The sequence below is a fragment of the Pogona vitticeps genome, chromosome 5, assembly GCF_051106095.1.
Source record: "Pogona vitticeps strain Pit_001003342236 chromosome 5, PviZW2.1, whole genome shotgun sequence".
Lineage (NCBI taxonomy): Eukaryota > Metazoa > Chordata > Lepidosauria > Squamata > Agamidae > Pogona > Pogona vitticeps.
Window position 1 is genome coordinate 176,297,470 of NC_135787.1, and position 22,010 is coordinate 176,319,479.

The window sequence follows — 22,010 nt, forward strand, 5'->3', positions numbered from 1 at the left end:
TGTTTGTTTCTCTCAGACCTACATGCATATCGATGAGAGGACTGGTTCAATCTACAGGATGTGGTTTCTTTATAGGCTCAGATCCTTGTCCTGCCACCCCAGCCTCAAAATGCGGACCGTGATGGTAAACTCCAGTACCCATCCAAGCATGATCGGATGGTCTGCAAGTGCCTTTCTCTGAGCGTCTCCTATGCAGCAACCATTGGCGGACTCACAACCATCATTGGCACCTCCACCAACCTCATCTTCCTGGAATATTTTAACAAGTAAGTGATACATGTCACACAACTGATGCAGCGGCATGACCTCCTCATCATTTGACTGCAAGAGGCAGATCATTGCTCATCCAGCAGTCTCACAAGCTGTTTACCTGTTAGACTAGAACATGTCTATCGTGTCTTTAGATCTACAAATTTCCTCTGCCAACTATATATCCAGTTATGTTCCCAGTTCTGTCCCTTTTTTAAAATAATAAGATAGAATCCAGCCTTTCTTTTGCTGATTTTTCCCCAATGTCTACTTGTTCGCATTGCTTAAAGGGTGTTTAGGCAGCATTCTGTACACACTGGAAATCTGTGCAATTTTTTTAATGCACACATTTCCAAGAGGTATCTTTCCCTCCCAGAGGCATTCTCATTGCGTAGATTCCAAAACTCAGATTGTTTCCTATCTGCAGTCAGTACAGGAAATATGGACTTGAAAAAGTTCACAGTAAATGTCAGCTGGAATGAGCTTGCTTCCACATCTCTATTTACTGTCGCCTAAGGAAAATAGCTAGTGAGATGAGTGTGTTGTCATATCAAACTAAGACTCAGAAGAGCTGGTTTCAAATCCCAGGTTGACTCCATAAACTCACTGGAGGGAGGGTGGCAACGATAAATGACTGCTTGAACATCTTGCATACCTCGAAAATCCTATAAGTGACTTGTTGACAGATAACAATAACTAGGAAACTAACAGTCAGGGTGATTTTATATTCTGCTTACATAGTCCAGTACTGTCTGTGCTGGTAGAAAGTAATTTCACTGGGGACTCTGGAAAAAAGCCTTTCATGGACTTGTTATCTTAGTTTCTTATGAGTACAGATCACAGAAACTGAACCTGGGTTTCTATAAATTCCGAGTCATGTGCTTTATTTTGCCCAAAATGTTGCGGAAGATCAAGTTCGATGGAGAACACTTGCTGCCCAATATAATCTGCATGGGACCTGATGATGATGATGAAGCCATGTGCTGTATAAAGCTATGGCCCTGGCCTGTTTTGTCCATTGGAGATAAATTGCAGGGATCCCTTGGAAAGACTACATGGGAAAGATTGTTATTATTCTCTCTCTGCTACTTGATTTGGTAAGGACTGAGGAAGTTGTGAGAGATTTGGCCACTGAAGTCTGGCCCAGTGTTGCTGTCATTGACTGCCGGCCGCTCTCCGGGGCCTCAAATAGGGGTCTTTCCTAGCCTAGCCTGGAGATACTGGGTTTGAGCATGGCTCTTATGCATGTAAGCATGTGCGCCAACACTAAGCTACGGACTCTCCAATTTAGACTTATATTTTCTCCCCAGCAGCCCAGATTTCACCATGCTTCCACGAGTGTAAAACTCTCTTAATTTCTGCCTAAGTGCTTTTATGTCTTTCACATAAATTATGATCCTGACAGGTCCAAGGTCTAAAGAGAAGCCAGTACTTTCCTGGTATAATTGATGGGAAACTGAAGCTGAGAAATGGTAGCCTGCTTAAGGCCCATTGGAAGTTCTTTTACTAAGTGCAAATTTTCACGGGGTGACTTTCTGCCACAGCTCTTCACTATATGCTGCGCAGAGCAAGTTCCGCTTTCATTTCCATTCCCACTCGTTCCTCATGTTTTATCACTACAGGCACCAAGATATTTGAGGGGAGGGGAAGAATCTTTTTCTCGGGTTATTTTGGATGGCTCCATCTGTTCTCAGTGATTTGTTCCCTCTGCAAAGTCATAATCTTCCAAGTGCAACATCATTATGTTTTTTAATGTGGCAAATTATGTTAACAATAGATAGGAAATTAATGAAGCCAAAGGCATGCCTAAACGACTTCAAAAGACAAATGATCTGATTTTTATGAATGTTTTCAGGCAGATTTACTTTTAAGGATTAGAGAGAGAGAGAGAGAGAGAGAATGAAATGCCTGAAAGGGGAAACAAAATATTAAGATGCTGTTTGGAATCTCAGAGCACTCTGAGTTGTGCAAAATAGAACAGAGGTCTTATCAGACTCACACTTAACCAAAGTATTGGAAGGAACAAAGCCCGCAAGCTCTGATGACAGTGGGAGGATAATTTGTACTCCGGTTGTACTCCAGATATGTGAGGAGGGATCCAAGGTGGTGAAAACCTAGCCCCAAAACAGATTTGGCAGCTTGGATCACTCCTGTAGCATCGGGACTACAATCCACTGTGGATTCACCATCTCCCCTCTGACACTGAAGCCATCTTTACAAGGAAGAAGGTTCTGTCTGGAAAATTCCACAGTATCTGACACTTTCTACAGCTTGCAGCTTTGTTGTTGTTGTTGTTGTTGGAAGGCAAATAGGGAGTGCTCAGGAACAACCTCCCTCTGGATTTTGTGCGGCCCCCACGCTGGGTACCTTTAAAAGCCAATTAAAAATATGGCTGTATATTCAGGCCTTCCCTCCAGTCAATACTTGATTTTTCTTTTTATTCTTCCTTTATTTATTTCTTACACTATCTTTGTATTGTAATTTGTTATCGGATGACTTATGTAATATTCTTGTATTATTTTATTGTTTTATATTATATTGGAAGCCGCCTAGAGTGGTCGTATAGACCAGATGGGCGGGATACAAATCAAATCAAATCAAATCAAATCAAATCAAATCAAATCAAATCAAATCAAATCAAATCAAATCAAATCAAGAAAGAAAGAAAGAAAGAAAGAAAGAAAGAAAGAAAGAAAGAAAGAAAGAAAGAAAGAAAGAAAGAAAGAAAGAAAGAAAGAAAGAAAGAAAGAAAGAAAGAAAGAAAGAAAGAAAGAAAGAAAGAAACATGATAAAACCAAATAAGATGCTAAGACCAAAAAAGGAAGAAGAAAAAAGATGTGAAAACTTTGTACACAGTCCAAAGACAAATGTTGGCAATCCCTTTATTAGACCCCAAAAAAGCTAGTTTTTAACTCCTGAAAAAATCATTGTCAGACTGAGCATCACAGAGAGAGAATGGTTCCACAAAATCATGGCCAGATGTATGTGCCAGATCCCACTGTTCAAAGCAAGTTTCAGATTGGGAGCTGCAGAGTCAGTTTAGAGATAGCAGGTTGCCGATTTCACCTCTGAGGATGTAGATTTGAAGGTCTGTCCCAACCCTCTTAGACAAAGAAATGGCAGAGATTTGGATTTGTTTGTGTGTGTGAGAGAGAGAGAATGAGAGAGAGAGAGAGAGAGAAGAGAATAGTGACTGGCAGTTCTTTGTCTAACAAGATGGGGAGAGACCTTCTAATCTAGATCCTCAGAGGTGAAATTTGAAACCTGCTACCTCTAAAACCAGGCTGCAGCCCCCGTTTTTGAATTTGTTTTAAACAGCCTGAAGTACCTGGCTCAGCCAGCCAGCCATGACCTTATGAGCTCCTTATCACAGCTTTGTTTTGGTTGTTAAATAGCAATATTAGCAACCATGAGCAGATGCACAGTCAGAAAGAATGGAAACACTTGGAGTGATTTTCCTCCGTTGTTGAGAAGAAGTTGAATTACATGGTTGTGATGAGAAGGAAAAGGAGGGTATGTTTAAGTTGTTGAGTTGTAACGGAAGAAAAACTGAAGCTCAGAAATGTTTTCCCAAGTTGTTGTTACTTTGTAGTAAAGAGAATATTGGATTTTTTAAATTCTTTAACCACTGGGTCTAGTGTGGTTAATGGCTGAGTTCAAACCTTTTAATGGAAAGTTATTTTTAAAAAGTGACAAGCTTGGCTTGGGGCTGGTCACAAGTACAAATGAAATGAGAAAGTAGGCATAGGTTGTTGGTGTCATTTGGGAAGATGTTGAATCACATGGTGGTAATATGCCTGTTTTTTTTTTTTTTATTGCCATACAGCCATTATCCCAATGCTGATGTAGTGAATTTTGGAACTTGGTTTTTATTCAGCTTACCGATCTCCCTCATCATGTTGGTGCTAACCTGGTTCTGGATGCACTGGCTTTTCCTGGGCTGCAAGTAAGTAGCACCCGCAAGTTCTCTGCAAGACACCTTTAAAGGAGAACAGTACCCTACAGTTTCCCAAGGTCTCAAATTTTCCCTCTTATAATAGAGATGGTTGAAAAATGCAATCTTTGTGAATTACAAGGTGAACTGATCTGATTGGCCCCTCTTAAGACTTTTAAGAGAAGTGTATAAGAACTATCTTCTGGACCGCTGAAGCACTGGGGAGGCTCTCTGACTGATCAGCTGCTCTACCTTTTTTTAAAAAGGATGCATTGCAAGTGAAGAGTTTTTATCAGTATAGCATATTTCCTGGGCTTTGCCTCTCCCCACCTTTTAAAAAATGGTTATGCCATTAACACTGAGCATGCATGATTGTGTGTACGGGGATATGGATTTTCTCCTTGCCCTGTTTTGGCTTCTCTTGTTGGTGTGGTGGTTTCACTTCCAAAGGTCTTAGTAGTAGTTGTGTCCTGCTTCCTTTAAGCTGGAAGTGGGTGAATTTTTTTAGTGATGCTAGGCTACCCTGCTTCCACCCCTATATCGTAGCCATGTGTGATTCCCTCTTTGTGGGAATGGTTTTTCCTCTTGGAGATCAGGATAAAACACAACCAACAGCACTGACAAAGAGCAGGTCAGAGTATCACCAAAATGACACAGTGTGGTTTGAGCGCCCATCTTTGTGCTCTTATTCAGGCATAGAGTGGTGGAGGAGAGAATGTATCCCTCATTAAGATATAAGGCAAGCCAGCATTTATTATGGCAGTGCCCACTCTTTGGCATTCCTTGCTACGGGAAATCTGCCTAACCTTTTCCTCATTCTCTTGATGCTGACAAAACAAAGCTCTTTTTGGTTGTTGTGGGGTTTTTTTTGGCTCTATGGCTGTGTTCTGAAGGTTGTTCTTCCTGACGTTTCACCAGTCTCTGTGGCCAGCCACTGAAATGCATAAACATCAGCATAGCTTTAACAAAAAAGAAGAAAGTCTGAAACGGAACGCCTCGCTTTCAGCACTGGAAAATACAGCCTGCAGAAGGTCAACAAACTCTACCCAGCCACAGGGACCAGGGATCATTGCACAAAAAAGACCAGCTAAAGACAGACATCAGCCACAGTGACAGATAATCTCTCCCACTTATCACAACAATACATCCACAACAAAAACACTCTGATCACCCTATTTCCTGAAAAGGATAAAAGCTGTTCCCACAGCTATAAATACTCAACTATCCAACAAACAGCAACAGAGCATGGACAGAGTTCCTACTCCAGTCCTCTGAAGATGCTGGCCACAGAGACTGGCGAAACGTCAGGAAGAACAACCTTCAGAACATGGCCAAAAAGCCTGAAAAACCCACAACAACCGTCAGATCCCGGCCGTGAAAGCCTTCGAGAATACAAGCTCTTTTTGCTTACAAATAGAGGCTATTGTTGATCTTTTGCATTGCTTTCAGTCCTGGCCTTAGCTGCATTTAAATTATTTGAGGACATACTGTCAGGGAAACTATGCTCTTCCTCAAGCAGGGTTATAGTTTTCATCATCTATTTTGCACTCTATTTTGTATGGTGGGTTTCAGTTATAATGGCAGACTTCACATTGCATTGCTTTGTGAGAAAATATTTTAAAGAAAGAATTGTCATACCCATTAATTGCTGGAAGACAGAAATGACCTCAAGTTGACATTGCCCTTATCTGACTTAGAACATGGAACTGCTCCATTCAGTTTCCCGAGCCTTTCTGTTTCTCAATAAAAATGGGCTATAATAAATCAGAAATCATGCATAATCCTGCAACAAGTCCTAGCATGATCCACAGTTCTTTCACAAAGAGCATTCACATTCCACATAGCCATTCCAAGAATCCCCCCTAATAAGTGTTTTTTTTTAATTATCCGTGACAGAGTTAAACCTTTTATGAAATGTTAGGAGGTTCTGAGGCTCATTAATCTCTGACTCCTGTTTTCTGTGGCTCGTTCAAGAATGGATTACCCTGGAAATTTGGCATTGCAGCTGCCCATGAACAGGAGATAATCAAAGAAGCCAAAGACCATTTTGGTCTGCTATGGCCAAAGCATTTGTGGGAAAGGGGCAAACTAAGGCAGATCATGAGGGCAAGGAGGCCAAGAAACAAGATTCAAGCAGACGTCTGATCCTTATTATGGATCAGACTATCCATGTGATTCCACCACCACACCACCCAAGCCCCAGCATTCTTAGTTCTGACCCCAAAGAGACAGCAGCCAGTGAAGATCCATAGTGACATTGCATATTGATGATGGGGAAGGATGTAAAGAATTATTTGTTGGCATGCAAAGCAAAGGGATTGTGGCTTTGATGTTTACTCTTCAATTGCTGTGGTAGGGTGGCTTAATTTACACATACTTTGCTAGTACATACCTGCAAAGAATCTGAAAACAGGCCAGGCAGCCCCTGATAACATCTTGCTAAACTGCACAACAATCAGACTTGTAGAAGCTTTCAGAGTGATGACTTCAGATAGTGTAGTTTAGCCTCAGTACACAGCTCTGGTTGGAAACCTATTGGTGTTCATATATGTTTCAGATAACCTGCTGCAACTAAATGATGGCTAAATGATGAGATACTGGGGTGCACCTCATTTGGGCAGTCATCCAGCAGGACTCTTGTTATGTTCTTATCTGTGTATAAAGGAAAACTGTAGATCTGGAATGATTCAAAGCAAAGAAAAGTAATTTTTAAAACTATATGCAGGCCAAGGGATTCTGAACATCACATTTCAAGAAAGTAAAGTTTACAGGCTCTGGAATGGTCATATACTATTTTGGAAATTTGATGTTTTTTTGCAAAAGATATTGTCTATTGGATAGATATTGTCTGTAGAATAGGCAACCAGGATTGGGCAGTCCCAAATTGGATGAAGAAAGCAAAGATTACTAACCCTACCCCTATCCCCCTTTGTTTTGCCTCTTTTCACAAGGAAAGTGATAGCCTGAAGAAGATGCATGCCATCTCTCTATATCAGAAACCCTGTCTTTTTTATCAGAATGCCGTATCATGTAAGAGATGCTCCTTTTCAGCCTGTTATTCTTCATGTGAAGAAAGTGACAAATGCAGAGGTGGATCTACCTTGCTCCTTCTCCTGGTGCATCAAGTTAACACTGCCCTGAACATCTGAATAGGACTATTGCAGTCAACAGATTAAAGAGATGCCATTGGGCCCACATAGAAAGATTTGCTTCTTTAAAAAAAAGGTTGATAAACAAGCATATCTGGCATAGTGAGAATTCTCTGCGATTAGTTCAGTTGCTTTTGATAATGATGTTTTATAAGTGCTGAAAGAACAATACTTGGTGCATGCTTCAAACTTCACTTCCATAACCTGATTGCTTTCTGTCTCCACGGGTCTCAGTTTTAAAGAAACATGCTCGATAAGCAAGAAGAAAAAGACCAAACGGGAAGAGATGTCGGAGAAGAGAATCCAAGAAGAATATGAAAAACTGGGAAATATTAGGTAAATGAAGTGCATGGATGTTGTTTTTCTTTTAACACTTGGGAAAGAACTCAAGAGTAACAAGACTAAAAAGACCACAGAGGAGGTGAACTTCATACTTTGAATAGAACTAATCATAAAATACTTGATTGCAGTTAATACAAAAAATTTGATTTCACTATTTCCTTTCTAGCTATCCCGAGATGGTGACTGCTGTCTTTTTTATCTTGATGACGTTGCTCTGGTTTACAAGGGAGCCTGGATTTGTACCAGGCTGGTCCTCTTTATTTGAGAAGTAAGTTCCTACTTAGATACATAACTTCATATTATCACAAAATGGGACCAGGGCTGATAGGTTGCGAAGTATCCTGGTATGGGACCAGCTGCTTGATGCAGGAAATCCAGAGTTAGACCATCTGCATCAGATGGCCACCCACCTTCTTCTTGTAGACTAGTAGTGGACAATTTTGATGGAGTATGGGGACCAATTTTCTCCCTGCAAAATCTTTGCAGGAACATGGACCACCAAAAATGGTGTTGGGTTTGGGGGTGAAACCAGAAATGGATCAGATTCCGAGTTTTGGAAGATACGAATTTGTGACATTAAACTGGAGACTGGTAATTCTGATATCCACAGAATGACAAATGTGCTCCAGATTTTAGTCAGAAACTCACAGGAGCTATCCAAGGTGTTAACCCTACCCCCAAAATAGATTCAGAAGTAGAGATTGGGGTATTCGCATATGAATACAAATATCCCCACGCAGCTGGACTTAACAAGGGACCATCCACTAATGCAGCCAGCGGCGGTGGCCTCGCTCTTCCTTCCAATCACTCCTGGAGTGCCCCTCTCTTCCTACTCAGAACCTTTGACAACTCCTTAAAGTTCAAACAGAACTCAGTACTGGATTTACTCACTTACTGACACAGAGGGACTGTGGCCTATTTACAGTGGATCCTTGACTTACAGACAGCTTGACGTACAGACTTTTCGAGTTACAGACTTCTCTGGCCACAAAATTTAGGTTCGACTTGCAGCTGGAGAATTGACCTACAGACCAGGAAAAAAACAAAATGGAACAAACATGGCCAGTTACGTGATTAATCGGTTTTCAATGCATTGTGGGTCAATGGAGACTTGACCTACAGACTTTTCGACCTGCAGCCACCGTTCCAATATGGATTAATTCGTAAGTAGAGGGTCCACTGTAAAAGATGAATCCCTGCTCCTGAAGGCTTCCAAAGTCGCCTCTCTTTTTTACTGCAGAAAATACATTTTCTGACCATGATCAAGGGCATAGGGTTGGGCAAGAGGCCACAAAAAGAAATTTGGGGAGAGTATACTGCCCCAAGGCTGAACTTTACCCCCACTGTACGCTTTCAGCCAAAGAGAACTTACCACTGTTCCAGGTAGTTTGTTTCATTTGCAAACTGCTCTTCACAGCAAAGGAACTGATCTGCCTGGTAGAGTACGTTTTCTTCAGGCTTTCTGAACAAGATTGGGAGAAATGGGAAGGGCCAACTTAAATGGCATTAAAAGAGATAAGGCACATTCATGGATGATAAAAGTCTCAGCAGTTATTCATCGTGATGGCTAAATGCCCATCTCCAGGATTTGAAGCAAACTGTTTCTGAATACTAGGGATTGAGGCATGTGTTTATATCCTGTTTGTAGAGTTTCCAAGGGGATTCAGTTGGGTAGCTATTGTAGGAAACAGGGTTTCCTATACATGGGCATTTGGTAAAATTCAGCAGTGCTTTTCTAATGCTCTTTTGATTTTTAGATACCTAAAGGTTGCTAGCTACGTGGAATTGCAAATGGTGAATCATGAAATATCGGTTCCCACCAATTCCCTTATTCTTATTGGGAGCCTCAGAGTGGGAGCCTTTAGTGTCAAAAAATGGCCACCACCCATCCTGAACCAAGTGGCAAGATCTTTTTGAAGAAATATTAAGGTCTTTTTGTGCAGCTGCTTATTCCAGCCTGCCATAAAAGAATTCAATGTCTGTCTCTTAGGAAAGGCTATCGGACAGATGCCACAGTTTCCGTTTTCCTTGGGTTCCTCCTATTCTTGATTCCAGCAAGGAAACCGTGCTTTGGGAAAAAAGCAAAAGGTATGAGTGATCTAAATACACAGTAGCATTTCCCCAGTGTCATTAACTGTTCTCCAGCTTCGATACTAGCGAAGGACAAGACCACACATTCATCTGGTCTAGTGGTAGCCACAGTGCTGAGTGTTTGGTTTTGTTACTTCCGAGGTAGACTTCAGCTGGGGTCGTTTGTTTAAGGTCAGTAAGAGGCAAAGATTCCAATCAAGCTCATAATGGCAGGCATTCTGATCCAGTTCACCTTGTGAACTCTTAGCCCAGAAAGTATACTTATAAATAAAGCAAGGCTGGGAAAAACCTTTCAGCCTAAGTGCTCAATTCTGATTCAGAGAGCTTCCTGGAAGCCACATCCTAGTAATGTGGAGGGCCAAAGGCAAACAAAAGGGAAACAAAAGTATTGTACCATCCTATTTTAGTTTAAAGCTCTTACTGCCAGTCAGTTAGCCTTAGGAGAAGCATTTTCAGCCTTTTGGAAATGTGTGGAGGGGCAGAAACAAGGCTACCAAACAATCATGTAATGGGAAAGGGGTATAATTATCTATGGAAACACTAAAGGGCTGAGTGGGCCCCCAGAAAGGCCACATATGGCTACAGGGCCTCAGGTTCCCCACTCTTTCTGTAATGGATTTCAGGAATGGGTGCCTCATTTTCTTCATATTTACGACTGACTTCTTGTGGTGCAGTGGCAAATTTGAAAGTGCAGGTGCTCAACACATAGCCAACCCCCTCCATTCAGAGCCCAAAAACTACAGGAATAGACAACACAATACCAGTCCTTTAAAAATCTATTTCTTTTCTAGCTGCTGTGAGGATTGCAACAACCAATGGAGCTGGAGAGCCAGGTGGCAAATGATATGATTATCTTTGCTAACTAGGAGGTCCCAGGGGCTTGGCCACACAAGCCCTGATTACACTGATCCTTGTATCTTTCCCTAAGGCTTCCCATGTACTGTACGTTTCTTCTCACTGATCCAGGATAGGACTCATTTCCATTTCCTCATTTCTTTCATCCTTTTACCCTTGTATTCAAATGAAATGGACTGTCAATAACTCTCAGCTTAGGAGTTTATGGAGCTCCAGATGTTGCTGGAATACAACTCTTGCGACCCCTTGCCTTTGACTACGCTGGCTAAAGTGAAGGGAATTTGTGTCCAACATTACAGTATCTGGGAGGCCACATGCTCCCAACCCTAGGAGAGACATTATCTTTTCCATATCTCAGAACTTTCTAGGTTGCTACAACTGAATGAGATTAGACTTTAGACATGCTCATTTGTGCAAATTGAAGCCCAAACATGGGCAACTCCTTGCTTTACAGAAGAAAATATTCTCTGTAGAGCCTTGACTCACTTGATCCATTCTCTTCTGCACATCTACAAAATGCACTGGGCCATTTGGCTCCAATTTAGATGAAGTTTATATTAGGTTTTTTAAAAGTGTTGAACAGTTTAAAACATTCAGATAGGGTCAGGCAGAAGAATGTATTCAGTAACATGGACCCTGCGTGGGAACTCCACGTGCTTCCTCAGGAAAGCTTCTTGATAGTGTGGTTCACACCATCCTCAGTTGGAAGAATAGGATTTGCTAAGGAATGGAGGCAAATGGCAACTTTATCTCTCCAGTTGCATCTTCCTTTGTTACAGGAGATGTCACGATTTCTACAGACGTTAACTCAGGAGGTGCAATCATCACTTGGAAGGACTTTGAGAAAACAATGCCATGGGAGATTGTTGTTCTGGTTGGTGGAGGTTATGCTCTAGCAGCTGGCTGCAAGGTAAGACAATATAGGGGTATGAGAGTGTGACGAAGCAGAGCCCGTACACAGAAATGCTTCCCTAACCCTAACCCTATCAACGTATAAAGCACGATGGGGGAAATTTCTCTGGTCAGAAGCCACGTTCCTGCTGTGGATAATCTACACAGCATCTATTGCTGTCAGGGGAAAAACAAAAATCTGACTCCTTTGATGCCACAGTATACTAAGTGAGGTCTGACCAAAGAGGAATTGAGCACTACTATTACTTCCCTTGCCCCGGACACTAAACATTCCCCTGATGTACCGAGCTTGTACTTCTATTCAAAAAAACAAAACAAAACTCAAGAATTAAAATTAGTTTGACATGACTTCGTTTTGACAGGCCCATGCTGGCTTTTACTAAATACTATGTTCTTTTCTAAGTGTTCAAAACCCAACTCTAATAATTTGATCCCATTCATCTCAGTCACATTGTCTTCCTTGTCTTTTATCCTGCCCCGTACCAGATAAGCTATTTTCTCTTATGCTGCCTTTCCCTCTCCATTCATTAATAATGAGCTGAAATTATTCTCTGAAATATCCTGCTGTGAGGGTATTCTGCGTAACTGTAGCCTGGTTACAATTCGTGGTAGAAGGAATCGGGGACTGGAATTCAAAAGACTGAGCTTCCCTCTGGGAAATCCTGATTCCCAGCCTGCCCCAGACCCTTCTGATAGTGGGTCAGGTCCAAAATAGTTGCACTCCTACCACTACCCACCCTGCCCTGTACTGCCCTACCCATACACACACACATGCAGTCTTTTTAGCCTCTCCCCTGGAAAATGATGCTCCAGAGGTGCTAAAGAATATGGGATTCTTCTCCCCCATACCTTTGATTTAGCTCAGGATGCAGAAGAGACTACATACCCCATAGCAGGAAATGACATTCTCATTTCCTGTTCAAGAGAGGCCACCCACCCTTTTCTGCATTAAGCTCTTCTTATCATTACCCTATCTTTTTATTCAGCAAGTATTTGCTTCTGCTTGGCAACAGAAGAATCAGTTGGGGAGAGATTTGTGTTTGACCCATTTCCCCTACGCTGTACAGCTTTGAAGGATCATTTTGAACTATCTCCAGAAAAGACAGGAAGATGAGGAGGGAGGGAAAGATAAATGCTGAGACAAACCAGGGCAGCCAAAGTCTTATTCAAATTTTCTACATATGTAAGATGGCAGTGGCTTTTTGCCTTGGTGGCTTGTCCCCATCACATGATCTATTTTGCCATTAGTGCATGCGCAGTTTAATGAAGAAGAGGCTGCAGGAGGGGGAAAATACACACAATGACCATATACAATCACATAAGCAAAGGTGCTGTCCTCTGAAGATGACGGCCACAGAGACTGGCAAAACATTAGGAAGAACAACCTTCAGAACACGGCCAAAGAGCCCGAAAAACCCACAACAACCATTAGATCCCGGCCGTGAAAGCCTTCGCGAATACATACCCCCAAAACTGTGATTCCCCATTATTTCTTTACTCATGTCTCTTCCTTCAGAATTCTGGTCTTTCCACATGGATTGGGCGGCAGATGTTGTCCTTGAGTAGCCTTCCTTCTTGGGCTGTCAGTCTGCTAGCCTGCCTCCTGGTATCCATAGTAACGGAGTTTGTCAGTAACCCAGCCACCATAACAATCTTCTTGCCTATTTTATGCAGTATGGTGAGTACCAATTTCGGATGGGTTTAGATTTTGTGGAATATGTAAACTGTTATTTCTGAAGAAGTGGACTTGTCCAACAAAGCTCACATTAAAACATAGCAGGTAGTCTTTAAGGTGACACAACGTTTTGTCTTCCTTATTTTTTATTCTTGTTTTGTTTTGGCCTGACAGCCTATGATAGCTAACAGTATATCTTGGACACAGTGCAGAATGAGACTTAATACTCCCAGCAATGGTACAAGGGCATGCAATGGCCTCTTGCACAGTTACGCTCCATCCTCAGGACACACTGTAAAAACAAGTTTTCAAATTGCTGAGTACTGTGACCCAGGGATGATTGTGTGGTTTGTTCTGTCCAAGATTCTGTAACGAATACTGTTGTACATGTGCCACATCTTTGATAGTCCTCCAAGACACAATGGAGCCTAAGTCCTGGGTTTGGGAGACGGTCCGTTAACAGGCAGTAGGCCAATGCTTTGCATCCAGGATGCCTCAGAATGAATTCCTCACAGCTCCACAAAGGAAAGGACTTCTCTTTGAAGCCTTAAACAATAACTGCCAAGTGCAGACAATTGTCAAACGTTGGCACATTATTTGGGGGAAAGAACATGCTACCAGAATTAATTTTTACTAAGAGCAACGGCAAAAGCAAAAAAGATGTCATAAGGCATTCATTATTTGTTATGTTTAAAGCAGGGTGGGTATCCTCCAAGGCGCCATGTTTACCCTCACATGGTCCTCGGAAGGGTATTCTCCCATGTCAAAAAGACCTTCAACCAATAAATAAGTGCATATCACCACACAAGCCGAGAGGTGTGATATGCACTGAGTTTATTTTGTGCCTAAGACTGTTTCAGGCACATAACAGAAAGTGGCCGGGTTTCTTTTATTTCAAAAAAGGGTTATTTTGGATCTAAAACAATGTTGGAATAGGGCCAAAAGAGACTTCCAAGTGCAAATTGTGTTATCCCCAAGGCTTCTGGGGGTGGTTATTGCACTTTTGTTTAATAAAAATTCTTCAGAGGTGCTTGAGGGACTGAGAGGCACACTTTGTTCGCATCTGTTCCAGAGTGACATGTTAATAATGATCAGGTGCCCTCAAGTCTATCCCGATTTGTGGCAACCCTTTTGAGGGTTTTCCAGATAGAGAACATGCAGAAGTGGTTTGCCGTTCTCTTCTTCTGTGGGTGATCTAAGACTGAGCAGCTTCGCAAGGCTACACAGGCTAGCTGTACTCTTGGGAAGCACAGTGGAGAATTGAACTCCCAACCTCTGGCTTTCTCGATACCTAAACCACTGAGCTATCCAACCAGGTCATGTTACTGTCATTCTATTAATGTACCATTGTTTTTCGTTTTTAAGTAAAAAAGTGGTTTTTTTTACAAAAATGACCAGTTAAAAATACTTGTGTGCTTAAAAAGAGCCATCGTCTTTGTGTATGTGTGTGTGTGAATGAGTGAGTTAAGGCACAAAGTAGTGTCGTATGTGTATGTGTAAGCACAAAGTAGTGGCATGAGCCCCTGATCTGTCTTGGGAGCAATGGAAAGTAGAGGTTTAGCATCTCTGAGATAGCAGGGACAGGAAACCTTCCTGCCCCTGCTACCTCACCTGCTCTTTGGCCCCAAAAGTGCAACATTTGGTGAATGCCACTTGTAGTGCTAAAGGTGCCACATAAGAGAGGAGGGGCTAGAGATGAATATGGAGTAGGAATGAAAGTCTCAACCCATTCTAGATTCACATTTGCTGACCTTTTTATGGGAAAATGGTGGTCAGTTATTCTTTTTTGAAAATGATGGATAATGTCGATCTTGCTGTTTTAACCAATCTTAATAAGAAATGAAACACATATAGAAGTTTCCCTTTCCTTCACCTTTCTATAGAGACGTCCCTTCTAGTTTTGTTGTTACTATTCTTGGATTTTCAGTTGTTCCTGCCCCTAGATCTTCCCTTGGAAGATGACATCAGAAGGACCCTTAGGTCTGGACAAGGGCGGGAGCCAAAGCTATTTTTTAACACAACTTTATTAACTAAACCAAAGAAGTAACTCCAAACTATTCTAATCACTTAAGTCTTCCTTCAGTCTGCCTAAGTTGGCCTGATCCTGAGTGGCATTTATGTCCTTCCTTCAGCCTCCCTTCCAAGTCTCTAAAGGCTTAAGGCTATCCTTGTCGCTGCCTTCTGCTTCAGGAGGAAGATGTTCACTGGCTGTCCCAAACCACAACTTCCAGCTGTTGGAGGCAATTAAACTGTCCCTGCCTCCTCCACCACTGTAACTGCATCAGAGCTGTGTCGTTGGGGTAGGATAGGCAGGAAGCTTCTGGTCCCTTTCTCTATGGTAAGCTGGAATGCTAAGCTTGCAGATGCTCCTGAGGCAGTTTGGGCTGAGACTATCCCAGTGCTTCCACCCATGATTCCCCTTCCTCATCTTATCCCACCTTCCTTCTGCTCCTCTTCCACAACTATCCACTGCAAGCACAAAGAGGTTGTCTGGAGTTTTGGAGTCACTGTTACACTGATGGCAGTCAACTCTCTCCTTTCCACCTCCCTGCAAGGAAGCTGTTCCTGTGCAAAACCAGCATCTGTCATTGTTAGTGGACTGAATGAGGGCAAACAGATTGAAATTTAAGGCAGCCATGACAAAGATGTTTCTGGTTAATTGAAAGCCAGGTCAGGGAACAGTGATTCACTTGTGCTGGATGGGGCTACAGTTTTCCTGGAAAAAAAACCTAATTTTGCTGTTTGGGAATACTCCTTGACTCATCTTTGAGCCTGGGAGCCCAGGTCTCAGCAATAGTCATTTGCTAACTTAAACCAGCATGCCAGCTGTGCCTATACCTTGAACTGCCTGATTACAGACACATGGCTTACTTACTTCCTGTTTGGATCACTGTAATCTGCTCTACATAGAGCTGCCCTTGAAAAAGGTTTGGCAACGTCAGCTGGTTCACTCAGGGTGAGCCCCTCCTGTTGCTTCTTCATCCTCTGCCACCATAGGTGACATGCAGGACCAGGGGGAATCCCCTTGTTATCTCTGACCATTGATTGGAAAGAGTACAGTGGTGCCTCGCATTACGAGCACTCCATTTGATGACAAAATCACTTGACGTTGAAGATCTTGCGATCGCAAAATGATGTTCCCTATGGGGGAATTTTGCTTTGCGATGACCGGTTCCCTGCTTCGGTAACCGATCATTGCAAAGCAATGATTTCCGCACAGCTGATCGGCAGTTTCAAAATGGCCACCGTGTAAAAAACATGGCCGCCCGCTGTTTTCTGTGACAGATTCTTCGCTGCACAGGCAGCGAAAATAGCCGCGCTATGGAGGATCTTCGCTGGATGGTGAGTTTGAAGCCTATAGGAACACATTAATTGGGTTTTAATGCATTTCTATGGGTTTCTTAATATCGCATTATGACGTTTTCATTCGACAGCGATTTTGCTGGAACGAATTAACGTCATCATGCGAGGCACCACTGTAGTATGATTCCCCTGCATCACTCTCAGGGAACTGTCTCTGTACAAGGATGTAAGCAGCATAGGGATAGGACTAGACATGTCCAAAGTAGGAGGAAGTATCATACAGTGGATTGAGCGTGGGACCAGGGGTTTCCTCTCCTGCTTTAGAGTCTAGGAAGCCACCATTTTATTACGGAATGTTTTTTTCATCAACGGTTAATCCAAATCTCTTTCTTTCTCTCTTTTTCTCTAGTCAGAAACTCTGCAAATCAACCCTCTGTACACCCTGATCCCTGTCGCTATGTCCATCTCTTTTGCAGTGATGCTACCAGTGGGTAACCCTCCAAATGCCATTGTCTTCAATTATGGACACTGTCGAATCAAAGATATGGTAAGGACTAGGAATGATCTGATCTGATCTGGTAGATGTGGACATCTCCTTCTTAAGGCACTAAAAGCAGCACAGGTGTTTGGGGATTAGATTGAAATGACGGATCAGCCAAATTTGAAACAGGATATCATTTTGAAATTTCAACTCTTGAGCTCAGATATAACACCAGCATTTCTATAAAACTCTTGGAATATAGAAAAAATGTGACTGAAGAGTGAGGAAGTTTCTAAAATTGACTACTTAAATCATTTTGTTTGGCCTATCCTGTGAGGCAATTTGTCTGTCCAGGCCCATCTTTTCTGCCAAGTCATAATTCTCTGTGATAGATGTGATGTTTGACTCAATATACTAAGACTACTAGAGCTAGGAAGTCATCGTTTTGACTCCCAGAATAGATAAGGTGGTCAGGCACTCCCATTTCTTTAAGAACTGGGAACAACACCCTAACTCTCCCTATATATGACATTTGAAAAAGCCTAACATTACCACACCTAAAAAAAATTCCCTCAGTTTCACTATCACCACCACCACTAACAACAATTATTTCCCTTTGGAATTTGTGAGCTTTAAGCCATGCCACTGCCTCTGAGTGGGAGGTTGCCCCCCCCCCCGAGGTGGGGCTGGAAAGCCTGTGTGCCTGCAGAACAGCTGGGTGCCTGAAGTACGGAACCAGCATGAACTGCAAAAACCCACAAGATCTGTTCTTGTTCTGTGGGAGAGAAGAAGAGAAAGACTTTTCCCCACATGCATAAAATTCTAGGAAACATCTAAGAAAATCCATAATCTCAAAGTGTTATCAAATGCATGTCTCCTTGTGCTCCCAATATGTGTACCCTGATATTTGAGTTGGAAACCCCTGCTTAAATGACAATGTCCTTACCATGGCTTGTTTTTGTTTTGCTTTGTTTTTATTCATAGATCAAAGCTGGCTTTGGTGTCAACGTGATTGGTCTAGTGGCTGTGGTGTTGGCCATAAATACCTGGGGAATTAGACTCTTTGAATTGGATAAGTTTCCAGAATGGGCTATAACTGGCAACATCACTGGCCCACTGTAAGGAGAAATTTTAAAAAACAATACCACTGGAGCATCGTATTTGCACATACATCAAGAAAGGAAGACACTTGAGTATATATTCGTTCAGCAGCCAGAACTGAATAAGAAGTTAACCTTAGCTGAGGTTCTCCAAAGGATCATCATATCTTCACCATCTAGTACTTTCCTTATTTTTCAAGACTATAATGGAATGGATTTGTTCTCCTTTTCCCTTCCTGTTATTTCCACAGAAAATTCATCAATAGAACATTTAACCAATATTCTTTTTTACTTGATGAATTATATACTTAACTCATAGTGGATATAGTCCTGCATTTATAGATTGTTTTAAAGGGTGTATTTATATGTATATACATACATTTTTTTAAAATGTAGAAAATTGTATATGGTTATTTTATAAGAATCATGAATTATTTGAGCATCAGATTGATCCAGGGAAGAGGGAGACCTGCATCAGGGTCTCAAGCATTACCGGTCAGCAGTAAAAGCTTGGGAAACATACGCTGTCCAATCTCACAGTAAAAGTTTATATTTTTTAAATTATATTTTCTGTGTTAGTGAAATCACAGCATGGATTTGGGGCAATTTTTTGCTATCTGTTCCCCAAATATCTACTTCTTTTTGTGTGTGTTACTTTATGATCAACAAAACTGATCATAATATCCAGCCTAGGGAAAAGCCCTGAAGAGTTTTGCTGACTTTTTTGTGACTTTTTATTTGGGGCCAATAAAGATATTATTCTGCTGATCTTTGGTTACATGGGCCAATGTCGTTGCCATTCATTTGGAAAATGCACCGATGCATTCTAAAGGTTTTTGTTTTTCTAAACATTTTCATTGAAAAAAATCATGAATTGTTTCCCTGCAGTCATTTTTTTTTCTTGCAGGTTCACACTCAGTGGGCAAAATATCTAGATGGCTTGATTATTCCCCAATAGCAGAACGCCTGCAGCTTCTGGTGATCATTAGCTTGCTGACACTTATTCTAGCTTCTGGGCCTCTCCAATAATGTGCCAAAATTTTCTTTTTTTAAAATAAAAAAATCTCTTAATTAAAATTAGTAGGGGTTATATGACTTCAGAGGGGCTACAGCAAAATCTCACAAGATCTGCTGCTAAGTACATGGATAATTCATTTTTATATAGACTCAAGCACACTTAACAGGAGTACAACCTGGAGCAGGTCACCCTGGATGTCAGAAACGCATCCTTGAACTGACTTGCAAGCCAGTGGGTTGGTCTCTCAAGCACCAGTGTCCATTAGAAAGAGTCTTAAAGCAGTACCTTTCCCCCTCATGACCATGAAATACCCCTGAATCCTGATGAGTTTAAAAAGTAAACCCAATAGTCCCAATAGCTCTGCACATTTCACTGTTGGCTGTATGGACCTTTAGCTGCACAAATTAGTTAAGCAAGAGCTTATTGTATCTGGGTACCAAACAGAACTGTCTGCAAGGCCACCTAAACATGTTTAACTTATTTATCTGAGTGAAGTAAAGTACAAGCTGGCAGCCCATCCATAAGAAGTTGCCTGGACAAGTATCTTACTTCTCCTTTGCTGATAGGCTAGCTGCTCCTCATCTGAAGCACCAGGCTAATTTAGGGGACCCTGGACAGGTGCCATGGCACTCCTAGACCTCTGTGTCCTCCTGCAAGGGAGATTAGGTAGGCAGTTCATGAGGAGCAGAGCAAGGCTGCCACCCAGCACTGCTGTCTCAGGTAGCTGCCCAATTGTATGACTTGATTTATCTGGACCAAGCATCTGGCATTTGAAAACAGCAATGGCAAAGAAGGGGCATTGTGAGACCACCTTCAGATGAGCAAGATTTGGCTCCATGGGCCTCTCCAAAAAGAGGGAATGCTTGTGTGTATACCTTTCACCATGAATTATTTCCCACACTTTTGCTGAAAAAGCAAGGGAAGCCGTTTCACGCCCTGTGCGCTGCTATGTATGAAGACCAGTCAGTGTGGAAGATGTGCTTAGACTGAGGTGATTCAATTCTGAAGGAGGAACCAAGGTTAGGGTTGCATCACCTTGTAGATAGTGTTGCTTTTTCTTACAGTAGCTTTTCCTATCACCCAAGTTGCAGCCTAGGAAGAGGACAACTGTTCTGAGGCTAGAAAATGTTTTGGTAAACACCTCCCAACATTCCCCAGCCAACTTGGGGGATTCTGGGAGATACAGTCTGAAAAAATTACCATTTTGAAGCTCTGCACATTCGCCTGGAAAGAAAGGGAGTGGAGGACAGCATTCAGAGATCACACCAACCTGGTACAAAAAAAAACAACACACATGCATCTGGACTTCTCACCAAGTGCTAATCAAGCCTTAATAATGAATACACAATTTTAATAATGGATGTAAAAAAATTAGACGCCATGTTAGCTACAATAATTGTACTATGAGCCATGTTTATGTTCTGTTTTTTTTCCACCAGAGTAAAAACAGTCTTGTGTTGTTAGGATGCTTCTGCTGTAGCAATCACTTGCTAATAAAATAAATTATTCAAGCCTTTGATTGTCTCCTGGTCAAATGATAATAGTGGTGTGGGGAAAAAATTACTATTCTAAAATAGCAACCTCCTAAAGGGACGTGATGGCGCTACGGGTTAAACTACAGAAGCCTCTGTGCTGCAAGGTTGGAAGACCAGCAGTCGTAAGATCGAATCCACGTGATGGAGTGAGCTACCGTCGCTTGTCCCATCTCCTGCCAACCTAGCAGTTTGAAAGCATGCAAATGCGAGTAGATAAATAGCTGCCACCACGGTGGGAAGGTAATGGCATTCCGTGTCTAGTCTCACTGGCCACATGACACGGAAACTGCGCATGGAGAAACGCTGGCTCTATGGCTTGGAGATGGGGATGAGCACCATGCCCTAGAGTCGGACACGACTGGACTAAATGTCAAGGGGAATCTTTACCTTTACCAGATGCACACCTGGTTTTCTTCCATGGATATGGTCTTGCAAATCTGCTTTTGTTGCAACAGATCGACACAGCTTCCCCCCTCCTACACCAAGGTTGACTGACTATATAAAAGGGGGGTGGGAGAGATTATGCATACAACAAGGTAAGGTTGTGGGGTGTTATATCCTAGTCCATCACTGTCATTGTCATCATCAACATCATCCATTTCCACTGAAAAATAATGCCTTCAAAATAGCTAAACAGGAACAGTAGAAGAACATGTCTCTTAATGATCAAAGTGCACAGGTAGTGCTGTTGTATGGGGGTGGTATCTCCGTCATGCCACCTTCAACTCAATTTAAAGCTCTTGCTTTCCCAAACATTGGGGGAGGGGGGAGAGAGAGGCAAATAGTTAAAATACACATTACACATGTATACCTACTTCTGCTTTCCCCAAACTGGCGACCTCCAGATGTGCTAGAACACACCTCCCAGAACCACCTGCCAACACAGGAGTTGCAGTCCCAACACATCCAGAAAACATCAGCTTGATTTTTCTGTTTGAAACAATGGTCAAATACAAAAGCTGCAATATATGGCACATTGTAGAGTTTAAAAAGCAAGTAGCCTTTTAAAGTAGAACAGAAGAAGGTGACAAGAATGATGAAAGGATACGTGGCCAATTTTTGATCAGCAGGAACTAACATTACCTTCATAAACAGAACAGGCTGCAAATAAACAAACAGATTAAGCTAGACCTTCTTTCAATAATCTGGGACATTCGATTTCTATTATTCAAGACATTCCAGTGCAAACCATTTCCAGATGAATATGTGGTACATAAGTCTGGTAACAGGCGGACACCAAGAAAGGAGCCAGCGTTTCTCCACCCAGATAAATTATATAAGTTCTCATTAATGGGATTGAATCATTTTACCATTTTGCTAGAAAACAACACTAAGGACAATCCAGGCTTAAACATTTCACTGGTTT

At 42.0% G+C, this 22,010-nt stretch overlaps 1 protein-coding gene across 1 annotated transcript in view; it reads left to right on the plus strand.

Moving 5' to 3' along the window:
• Positions 1 to 20,625, plus strand: part of SLC13A4 (solute carrier family 13 member 4) — a 52,332-nt gene extending 31,707 nt beyond the window's left edge. The window contains exons 8-16 of the mRNA XM_020792230.3: positions 76 to 266; positions 4,076 to 4,195; positions 7,567 to 7,668; positions 7,841 to 7,942; positions 9,665 to 9,762; positions 11,400 to 11,530; positions 13,049 to 13,210; positions 16,920 to 17,057; positions 17,976 to 20,625. Of these exons, the coding sequence (XP_020647889.3) occupies positions 76 to 266; positions 4,076 to 4,195; positions 7,567 to 7,668; positions 7,841 to 7,942; positions 9,665 to 9,762; positions 11,400 to 11,530; positions 13,049 to 13,210; positions 16,920 to 17,057; positions 17,976 to 18,113 (1,182 nt within the window). The 3' untranslated portion in view covers positions 18,114 to 20,625. The remainder of the gene's footprint in view (positions 1 to 75; positions 267 to 4,075; positions 4,196 to 7,566; positions 7,669 to 7,840; positions 7,943 to 9,664; positions 9,763 to 11,399; positions 11,531 to 13,048; positions 13,211 to 16,919; positions 17,058 to 17,975) is intronic.
• Positions 20,626 to 22,010: the final 1,385 nt, after the last annotated feature.